The sequence below is a fragment of the Heterodontus francisci genome, chromosome 30, assembly GCF_036365525.1.
Source record: "Heterodontus francisci isolate sHetFra1 chromosome 30, sHetFra1.hap1, whole genome shotgun sequence".
In the NCBI taxonomy this organism is placed as follows: domain Eukaryota; kingdom Metazoa; phylum Chordata; class Chondrichthyes; order Heterodontiformes; family Heterodontidae; genus Heterodontus; species Heterodontus francisci.
Window position 1 is genome coordinate 59,258,529 of NC_090400.1, and position 11,245 is coordinate 59,269,773.

At 47.6% G+C, this 11,245-nt stretch overlaps 1 protein-coding gene across 1 annotated transcript; it reads right to left on the minus strand.

The window, feature by feature from the left end:
* Positions 1 to 678: 678 nt before the first annotated feature.
* Positions 679 to 7,895, minus strand: LOC137346528 (uncharacterized). The gene is made up of 5 exons (XM_068010001.1): positions 7,628 to 7,895; positions 5,555 to 5,713; positions 4,718 to 4,819; positions 3,649 to 3,816; positions 679 to 949 (listed from the first exon to the last, which is right to left on the minus strand). The coding sequence occupies exons 1-5, from the start codon at positions 7,763 to 7,765 to the stop codon at positions 767 to 769; spliced, it is 750 nt and encodes a 249-aa protein (XP_067866102.1). The 5' UTR covers positions 7,766 to 7,895; the 3' UTR covers positions 679 to 766.
* Positions 7,896 to 11,245: the final 3,350 nt, after the last annotated feature.

Consider the following 11,245-nt stretch of genomic DNA (forward strand, 5'->3'; position numbering starts at 1 on the left):
GCACTACATCTCCCCGACCAGTTATTCCCACGTACTCTTTCATCAGTGCTAAACTATTGGTAACTTCCTCCTGTGGGATAACACCCACTTGTGTCCACCAGAATTCAATTTAAAACAAAATCTGGAATTAAAGTTCTGGTCCCAGTAAAAGTGATCATGAAGCTGTCCTATTGTTATAAAAACCCATCTGGTTCACTAATGTCCTTTCGGGAAGGAAATCTGCTGTCCTTCCCTGGTCTGGTCTACATGTGACTCCAGACCCACAGCAATGTGGTTGACTCATAAATAAAAACATAAAGTGCTGGAAATGCTCAGCAGGTCAGGCAGCATCTGTGGAGAGAGGAGGAGAGTTCGCGTTTCAGGTCAGTGACCCATCACCAGATCTGAAACATTAACTCTGCTTCTCTCTTCACAGATGCTGCCAGACCTGCTGAGTATTTCCAGCACTTTATGTTTTTATTTCAGATTTCCAGCATCTACAGTATTTTATTTTAGTGGTTGACTCTTAACTGCATTCAGGACAATTAGGATGAGTAATAAATATTAACTTGTCAAGAATATATTAAAATCGCATCTTCTATCTACTGCAAGATCTGACTTCTATTTAAAAAGTTCCGAAAGTTTTCACCTCAATGACAGACACTGAAATAATACAGAGATCATCAGGTAGGCTGTAAACATTTATTGATTATTCAGTGCAATAAGTTTTAATTCAATCTTTTCCAAACTATGCAACATAAGTGGGACGTTCTGAGTGAGATCTCTGTTATTCGCGATATTTGGTCTTTAAGAGTGTGAAATCCCGGACCACTTTATTCAGATAGGTCTCCAGGTCCCTGAAGATGATATAACCTTGCAGCTTGCTGTGCCAATTGTATTCTGGGTTCAGGACATTGTTGGGGAGAGTCAGCTCCAAGGGATCTGGTGACGTGCTGTTCAAGGCTGAGATCTGGAAACACACAAATAATAAAGAGTCTAAATGGGGTAGAGGGGCAAAGCGATCGGCGATATAGATTCACAGATCAATAAAAGTAAAGACTCAGGTTAATGAGGCCACTGATAAAAAACAAATCAAGCACTGGGGTTCATTTCCAGAGGAATAGAATTGAAAAGCTGTAATGTTACATTAAACCTGTATAGAACTTCGGTCAGACCATACTGAGAGCACTATGAACAGTTCTTGTCTCTATTATATGAAGGATATAGAAGCATCAGAATTATACCAGAACTGAGAGCTTATAATATCAGGAACGATTGAACAGGCTGGGACTGTTTCCTCTAGAAAACAGAAAACTGAGGGGAGTCTGATTGAGGCCTTTAAAATGATGGAAGGGGATCGATAGGGTTGGCACAGAGATGATGGTTCCACTTGCGGGCAAGATCAGAATTGTAAGAATTCAGGAGAAACTTCTTTAAGCAGAGAATAAAAGAAGGACTTGTATTTATATAGCGCCTTGCATGACCACCAGATGTCCCAATGTGTTTTACAGCCAATGAAGTACTTTTCAAATTGTAGTCACTGTTGTAATATAGGAAACACGGCAGCCAGTGTGTGCACAGCAAGATCCCACAAACAGCAATGTGATAATGACCAGATAATCTGTACTTGTGATGTTGGTTGAGGGATAAATATTGGCCGGGACACCGGGGAGAATTCCCCTGCTCTTCTTGGAAGTGCCATGGGATCTTTTGCATCCACCAGAGCAGGCAGATAGGGCCTTGGTTTAAAGTCTCATTCAAAAGACAGCACCTCCGACAGTGCAGCACTCCCTCTGTACTGCACTGGAATGTCAGCCTTGATTTTTGTGCTCAAGCCCTGGAGTGGGACTTAAACCTGGAACCATGTGACACAGAGGCTAAAGAGAGAGAGAGGATATTGAAACACCGGAGAAAGTGCATAATGATTTACAAGGATGATCCCAGAACTGAGAGGTTATCACGATCAGAGAAGATTGAACAGGCTGGGGTTCTTTCCTCTAGATGTTTCCACTTGTTGGGGAAACCAGAACTAGGAGTCATAAATAAAAGATAGTCATTAATAAATCCAATCAGGAATTCAGGAGAAACTTCTTTCCCCAGAGAGTGGTGAGAATGTGGAACTCGCTACCATAGGGAGTGACTGAGGTGAATAGTTTCGATACATTTAAGAGGAAGCTGGGTAAACACATGAGGGAGAAAGGAATAGATGGATATGGTGATAGGGTGAGATGAAGAGGGTGGGACCGAATGACTTGTTTCAGAGCTGTAAATTCTATGCAATTAAATACATTTCTCCACAGCTCAGTTCTGTTCTCATTGCTGGCTTTAGCAGCAAGGAATATTTTATTTTGCACTCTTCTTCTGTATATTCTGCAGTGAGTAACTCACCTCCTGCCTCCCCAAAGCCTGTCCACCATCTACAAGGCACAAGTCAGGAGTGTGATGGAATACTCTCCACTTGTCTGGATGGGTGCAGCTCCAACAACACTCAAGAAGCTCGACACCATCCAGGACAAAGCAGCCCGCTAGATTGGCACCCCATCCGCCACCTTCAACATTCACTCCCTCCACCACTGACGCACAGTGGCAGCAGTGTGTACCATCTAGAAGATGCACTGCAGCAACTCACCAAGGCTCCTTTGACAGCACCTTCCAAACCCGTGACCTCTACCAACTAGAAGGACAAAGGTAGCAGACTGCGGTCTTATGACATATGTATCCCTCCATGGCCTCCCACCTCTGTAACCACCTCCAGCCCTTACAACCCTCTGAGACCCCTGTGCTTGTCCAATTCCGGTCTCACGAGCATCCCCAATTTTAATCACTCCACCATTGGGGACCGTGCCTTCTGCTGCCTGGGACCTAAGCTCTGGAATTCCCTCCCTAAACCTCTCCACCTCTCTCCTGCTTTGAAACACTCCTTGAGAACTACCTCATTGGTCAAGCTTTTCAACAGCTGTCCTAATACCTCCTTATGTAGCTCAGTGACAAATTTTGTTTGATAACGCCCCTGTGAAAAGCCTTGGGATATTTTGCTATGCAAAAGACTCTATAGAAATGTTGTTGTTATTTGTGCCCCCATTGCAATTTCAAGGTACAAGTGGGGTTGAGCCTGTGCTGGCTCCATGTGTTTGTACCTGGTGGTCCTGTTAATATTAATTAATTCATACTCTTCCTTCATGCTCTTTGCTTGGAGAATTGTGTGAAATAGTGGAAAGATTCTCAAGGTGATTAACAGTCTGATGGGTCATGCTGTGAATATTCCTTCCATAGCCAGGATCATCTTTATACCAGCCGAAAGAGGGGGTTACTCCTGGAGGGAGGGAGGGTTTTATGGACCCCATAATCCATATGGTGAGGGGGTCATGCCACCCACTGGGACTGCGTAGCCCACTGGATTCAACCTGGAATTCTGGTCTCAACTCGCCAGGAGTGTCTAAAGCAGGGATTTACCCAGGACCTTCTGACTGGAAGATAGGAATATTCCCACTGAGCCAGAGGCTCAAGCCCCTGCCTGTGTTATGTTGTCTGAAAGCCAAAACATTCAGAAACTCTGGGGGTAGATGATTCGGGGAGCAAAGATTCGAGTCGCTAGCCCCATCGAGTAATGCCCTGAGGTGAATGTGTCTCGTTCCGATACACCCCTCCCAGCCGTCACCATGCCTGTACCTGGAAGTTGAGCTGAGAGATTAAATCTCGGAGGTCGAGGGAAACTATTTCCATGGATTTGCTCACTGTAGATTCCTGACAGTCTCCAAGTTCATCGATCCGTTTAAAATCCACGTGGATCCAAAAGATGTAAAGATCCTTGGCATTCAGCATCAGTCTCTCCACATCCTGCAAGGAGTGATAGATAGGCACAGATTTAGGGGAGGGTAGCACAGGGGATGATGGGGGTGGGTGGGCAGTAGGAGATTGGGGGCAGTAGGGGGTGATTGAGGGGAGTAGGGGCTGAGGGGGAGATGAGCACTAGGGGTGATGGGGGGGGAGTGGAAAATAGGGCTAATGGGGGTATGAGCAGTAGGGGTGACGGGCAGTAAAGGGTGATGGGGATGGGTAGTAGGGGGTGATGGGGGAGGGGCAGTAGGGGGTGATGGGGGAGGGGCAGTAGGGGGTGATGGGGGAGGGGCAGTAGGGGATGATGGGGATGGACAGTAGGGGGTGATGGGGGAGGGGCAGTAGGGGGTGATGGGGGAGGGGCAGTAGGGGGTGATGGGGGAGGGGCAGTAGGGGGTGATGGGGGAGGGGCAGTAGGGGGTGATGGGGGAGGGGCAGTAGGGGGGTGATGGGGGAGGGGCAGTAGGGGGTGATGGGGGAGGGGCAGTAGGGGGGTGATGGGGGAGGTGCAGTAGGGGGTGATGGGGGAGGGGCAGTAGGGGGTGATGGGGGAGGGGCAGTAGGGGGTGATGGGGGAGGGGCAGTAGGGGGGTGATGGGGGAGGGGCAGTAGGGGGTGATGGGGGAGGGGCAGTAGGGGGTGATGGGGGAGGGGCAGTAGGGGGGTGATGGGGGAGGGGCAGTAGGGGGTGATGGGGGAGGGGCAGTAGGGGGTGATGGGGGAGGGGCAGTAGGGGGTGATGGGGGAGGGACAGTAGGGGGGTGATGGGGGAGGGGCAGTAGGGGGTGATGGGGGAGGGGCAGTAGGGGGTGATGGGGGAGGGGCAGTAGGGGGGTGATGGGGGAGGGGCAGTAGGGGGTGATGGGGGAGGGGATGAACAATGAATAAGGAGTATCTGTACCTGCATTTGCAGCCAATAGCTATACATGATACTGGTAGTTGGCAAACTGCTCAAAATCATGTTGTAATCTTCAAACGCAGCATTTCCAATTTTCTCATGTTTCTTAAGTCAAAAAACAGAATCTGGTTAGAAAATAAATCCTGTTATTTCTCCAAAACTAGAACATAGCAACAGGAGGAGACCATTCAGCCCCTCAAGCCTGTTCTACCATTCAGCTGATCTGTATCTTAACTCCATCTACCCAACTTTTCTCCACTTCCTTCAAACCCTTACCCACAAAATCTATCAATGTCAGCGTTTAAATCTCTAATTGACCCCCAGCATCCACAGCTTTCTGGAAGAGAGAGTTCCAGATTACCACTGCCCTTTGTGTGAAGAGGTGCTTCTGACATCACCCCTGAACGGCCTGGCTCCAATTTTAAGATTGCCCCCTTGTTTCAACCAGAGGACATAATTTCTCTGTATCGACTCTATCAACGTTTTAAACATCTGAGACTGAAGTGATGAGTCTTTCCATCATCACAGCTGTGGTTTGCTGGAGAGTATGAAGAATTGACCAGCATCATGTGTGACTGGAGTCACGTGTTGGGTAGGCGGGGCAGGGCTGAGGGACATCAGTTGGGTTTTTACAAAAATCCAGCAAATTCATGGTCACTAGTTTCTGGTGTCAACCCAAAAATGACCAGATTTATTGAATTCGATTTCTGAAATTTATTGGGCCTTCAATCTAAGACCATTGCACCAGTCCCGTTACCAGTCACTAACACAAATCTTACTATCAGCTGCCCTGGTCCTCGGAACTCACAGTCTGAATGCCAAGTTAATTGTGATTCTTACATATTTTATGATTAAATCCCGGACATCCTGCAGGATTTTCCTGGACAGGTGCAGGCTCCTTTGGAAGGTGATATTGAGGGTGCTGGTATCAGTTGAAGACGGAATGGTGAAGAGAGTAACCGAGAGAAACAGCAGCAAGATTCTCGCCATTCCTCCAACCTGTAAACATCAGCAGAGGTTGATCAGGAGTGACTGAAAGTGTTCAAGCATTGACATCAACCTAAACTCTACCAGTCGTCTTCTCATTAGTGTTCACCATGGCTCAGTGAGTAGCACCCTGACCTCGAAGTCAGCATTCAAGTCCCAATCCAGAGACTTGAGCACATAAGCCAGGCTGACACTCCCTGTGCAGTACTGAGGGAGTGCTGCACTGTCAGAGGGTCAGTACTGAGGGAGTGCTGCACTGTCAGAGGGTCAGTACTGAGGGAGTGCTGCACTGTCGGAGGGTCAGTACTGAGGGAGTGCTGCACTGTCAGAGGGTCAGTACTGAGGGAGCGCTGCACTGTCAGAGGGTCAGTACTGAGGGAGTGCTGCACTGTCGGAGGGTCAGTACTGAGGGAGCGCTGCACTGTCGGAGGGTCAGTACTGAGGGAGTGCTGCACTGTCAGAGGGTCAGTACTGAGGGAGCGCTGCACTGTCGGAGGGTCAGTACTGAGGGAGTGCTGTACTGTTGGAGGGTCAGTACTGAGGGAGCGCTGCACTGTCGGAGGGTCAGTACTGAGGGAGTGCTGCACTGTCAGAGGGTCAGTACTGAGGGAGCGCTGCACTGTTGGAGGGTCAGTACTGAAGGAGTGCTGCACTGTAGGATGGTCAGTACTGAGGGAGTGCTGCACTGTTGGAAGAGCAGTACTGAGGGAGTGCTGCACTGTCAGAGGGTCAGTACTGAGGGAATGCTGCACTGTCAGAGGGTCAGTACTGAGGGAGTGCTGCACTGTCGGAGGGTCAGTACTGAGGGAGTGCTTCACTGTCAGAGGGTCAGTACTGAGGGAGCGCTGCACTGTCAGAGGGTCAGTACTGAGGGAGTGCTGCTCTGTCGGAGAGTCAGTACTGAGGGAGCGCTGCACTGTCAGAGGGTCAGTACTGAGGGAGTGCTGCTCTGTCAGAGGGTCAGTACTGAGGGAGCGCTGCACTGTCGGAGGGTTAGTACTAAGAGAGTACTGCACTGTCGGAGGGTCAGTACTGAGGGAGTGCTGCACTGTCAGAGGGTCAGTACTGAGGGAGTGCTGCACTGTCAGAGGGTCAGTACTGAGGGAGTGTTGCACTGTCAGAGGGTCAGTACTGAGGCAGTGCTGCACTGTCAGAGGGTCAGTACTGAGGCAGTGCTGCACTGTAGGATGGTCAGTACTGAGGGAGTGCTGCACTGTTGGAAGAGCAGTACTGAGGGAGTGCTGCACTGTCAGAGGGTCAGTACTGAGGGAATGCTGCACTGTCAGAGGGTCAGTACTGAGGGAGTGCTGCACTGTCGGAGGGTCAGTACTGAGGGAGTGCTGCACTGTCAGAGGGTCAGTACTGAGGGAGCGCTGCACTGTCAGAGGGTCAGTACTGAGGGAGTGCTGCACTGTCGGAGGGTCAGTACTGAGGGAGCGCTGCACTGTCAGAGGGTCAGTACTGAGGGAGTGCTGCTCTGTCAGAGGGTCAGTACTGAGGGAGCGCTGCACTGTCGGAGGGGCAGTACTGAGGGAGTGCTGCACTTTCAGATGAGACTTCGAACCGTAGCCCTGTCTTCTCTCTGAGGTGGGTGTAAAAGATCTCACGGGTACTATTTCAAAGAAGAGCACTGGAATTCTCCCCAGTGTCCTGCTCAATATTTATCCCTCAATCAACATCAAGAAAGCAGATGATCTGGTCTTAATTGCATTGCTATTTGAGGAGCTTTCTGTGTGCAAATTAGCAGTTGCATTTCCCACATCACAACAGTGTCTTCCCTTGAGAAAGTTCCTCATTGGCTGTAATGCACTTTCGGACATTATGCGATTATCAAAGGCAATGTCGAAATACATGTCCTTTCAGAGGTCAGATTACAGTAACATCACACAGAGATTGAATCAGAAGTGTATAGAAATTTAAACTTACCTCAGTGATTCTTGCAGTTGAAACCTGGGATGTGCAAGAGTTGCTCAAACGAGATAGGATCGTGTAGCTTCCCCATGGTGCCTGTGAAGATTTATATGGTGTCTGATGTCCTGACCCTCCCACTACAGCAACAGCCATTAAAAATCCAGTTACTTCTTAAGCTGTAAGTTTTAAAATGAATAATGCAACGTGGTTTTTGGGCTTGTGAGGGATTTTTGTACAGTCAGATATCACTTTTGTTCCTGAGGATTTCCCACCACAAACTGACTACAGATCGAAAGACAGACACAGGGAACAAGCTACTGTAAATGAAACTGCAGGAGCAACTTAGCAATAGCTGTGTCGTGATATAAAACAATGCTTATTTATATAAACATTGATTACTTATGATAATTTGGAATAAGATCTGTTGTAATTGTTTGATGTAAATGTTAATTTATGCAGAATTCTGATCGAACTGCCGTGTTGGCCGGAAACTGGTGTCAGAAACCACTCCTGTGGGTTTTCCTGAGTTTGGCAAGACAATTTCAGATAAAAGGGAAATCCTTAACTTCATTTTCTAAGACTGCAACCATCAGAAGTGGTCGTGTCTTTGTGGGCTGCCCGGGTGGTAACTGGGGAAGCCCTTGGGAAGGAGACTCCTTCTTCAGAAGAAGCATGAATCAAATTGAGAAAGGATAGTGAAATATTATTACACCAACTCTTCCAACTGAGAATTCAGCTCTTAACTTCACTGCGCTAGACCTTTACTTTAAACTGCCCCTCTTCTCAGAAAGACTCTTTTCTCGTGGTTTATTTGGGACTTTTCACACGTGGGGAGTTGTGAATTGATTTGGAGACACAGGGGATGTTACAGCGAAAAGGAACAAAGGACTCCAAGACTCAAGCTTTAAATCAATCTTATTACCTGAGCGTTCAGCACTACCTCTTAGGGAGCAACAGATCACAGCTTCCTGACTATCCAAGTTAGCATTAGACTGCAGGAAACTCCTTCTTGAATTCTATGCATGTCAGATTTTCATTTCCCAGAAATATCTCAAATTCTTCATGAACACAGAGTTACTTTGGAGGGCAGTCACTGTGAGAGAGTCGCCATTTTTGTATACAGCAAGATCCCACAAACAGCAGCGAGATGGACAACCAGTTAGTCTGGGTTTTATTAATTTTTATTTTGCTCCTGTCACCTGAGAAGAGAGTGCCAGCTAGCACAGGGAGAGAACTCATGGCTTTTCTTCCACTGGGGCCAGAGGATCCTTAGAGTCCACCCGAGGGAGACCATTTAACGTGGAAGAGTAGATCAAGATGGAGTGAGTTAGCCATTGGATAATGAAGACACTGAGGGCAAGGGCGCTGCAAGAAGCTGATAAATGTAGAGCGGGACTATTAGCTGCAGAGCAGATGGGGTTGGATGAAGGGTGGTGAAGGTTATTGATATGGAGACGGATCAGAGTGGGAGAGAGGACTGCTAAATGGAAGACAGATCAGACAGTGAACTAGCAACTATAGTCTAGGGAGAGCGATATGAGAGAAATGAAAAAGTCATAAACCTCACTTTGAACATACAGTGGTAGCTTGTTGGCCTGTCTAAAGCTACAAAGCAAACCAAAATGATGACAAGTAAAAATAAAGTGCTAGAGCTGTAAAACAGAGACAAGAAAATCAACAGTGGGAGAGAAAATCAGAAAGCAGAGTAGACTAGGTGAAAACTTTCAAGCTAATTAATAATTTAACAGTTAACAGCATATTAGATTTAAGGACAATAGGGGATAAGAAGGATTACATAACACAAAATCTAGGAGCAGGCCATTCAGCCCTTCAAGCCTGCTCTGCCATTCATGGCTGATCCTCTACCTCAACTCCACCTTCCCGCACTATCCCCATATTCCTTAATTCCCAGAGAGACCAAAAATCCATCGCCCTCCGTCTTTAATATACTCAACAACTGAGTATCCACAGCTCTTCAGAGGAGAGAATTCCAAAGATTCACAACTCTCTCAGTGAAGAAATTTCTCCTCAACTCAGTCTGAAATAATTGACCCCTTATCCTGAGGTTGTGACTCCTTATTCTGGACTCTCCAGCCAGGGAGAAACACTCTCCCAACATCTATCCTGTCAAGCCCCTCGAGAATTTTATACATTTCATTCTTCTAAACCTGAGGGAATATCGGCCCAGACTCCTCAAACTCTCCTCATAGGACAATCCTTTCATCCCAGGAATCAGTCTAGTGAACCTTTGTTGCACTCCCTCCACAGCAAGTATGTCCATCCTTAGGTCAGGAGACCAAAACTGCACACAATACTCCAGGTGTGGTTTCACCTGAGCTCTATTTAATTATCTTTCTAAGGCATACAATCAACATAACAAAATATCCACAGAGAGGAAAAGGTAGACTATGGGTAGAGTCTAAAGAGCTGCTGTAAGATGGGGCAAGTTCTAAAACACAAACAGCTCAAGACCATTCAGATGGATACTGTCAGGACCAGGGACTATATTACTGTCTGCCGAGGGATCGAGTCAACAGCCAATCTAGGCTCTGCATTTGATGCAGTGGTGGCACAGAACAACGAGGCCTGGACAACGTATGTCAGCCAAGAGCGACGTCTCAATTCATTCCATCTTCGCTGCCTCCGGAGAATACTTGGCATCAGGTGGCAGGACTATATCTCCAACACAGAAGTCCTTGAAGCGGCCAACACCCCCAGCTTATACACACTACTGAGTCAGCGGCGCTTGAGATGGCTTGGCCATGTGAGCCGCATGGAAGATGGCAGGATCCCCAAAGACACATTGTACAGCGAGCTCGCCACTGGTATCAGACCCACCGGCCGTCCATGTCTCCGCTTTAAAGACATCTGCAAACGCGAAATGAAATCGTGTGACATTGATCACAAGTCGTGGGAGTCAGTTGCCAGCATTCGCCAGAGCTGGCGGGCAGCCAGAAAGACAGGGCTAAATTGTGGCGAGTCGAAGAGACTTAGTAGTTGGCAGGAAAAAAGACAGAGGCGCAAGGGGAGAGCCAACTGTGCAACAGCCCCGACAAACAAATTTCTCTGCAGCACCTGTGGAAGAGCCTGTCACTCCAGAATTGGCTTTTATAGCCATTCCAGGCGCTGCTTCACAAACCACTGACCACCTCCAGGCGCGTATCCATTGTCTCTCGAGATAAGGAGGCCCAAAAGAAAAAGAAAAGAAGGCACAGAATGGAATTGTGAAGGGAGCTGCTTTGTGACATTTTAACAATTAGAACTAGAGTAGAAAATGGAGTCAAGCAGGTTAGTGAGGAAATGGACCATCTCAGGAGAGCGAAGGAAATGAAGGAGAGTGCTTGACATTTCTTTCCAATGACATTATGTTCATTGGCTCCCTACAGTTTCACAAGAATTACGAGTGGTGATAGAACCACTTTGAGATCTTCAGACTTTCCACAAGTTGGGATCTTACAATGCAGAGCATTCTTCCAGTTTCTTGAACGACATTGTGGGATCAAAGTTTGAGTCAATCTCCTGCTTTTAATCATGAATAAGCTTGCTCCAACAGTTCAACAGCTAGTTTTTGAAATATTGGGACTGGGCAGTGAACTTTGTTGAGGAGGGGTCCTGATTCACTTTGCCACATAG

Coding starts and splice junctions, on each gene's coding strand:
- LOC137346528 (XM_068010001.1), bottom strand. CDS start 7,765: ATGGCTGTTGCTGTAGTGGGAGGGTCAGGACATCAGACACCATATAAA. Junction 5,714..7,627: donor CAACTGCAAGAATCACTGAG/GTAAGTTTAAAT, acceptor TGATGTTTACAG/GTTGGAGGAATGGCGAGAAT. Junction 4,820..5,554: donor GGGATTTAATCATAAAATAT/GTAAGAATCACA, acceptor TTTTGACTTAAG/AAACATGAGAAAATTGGAAA.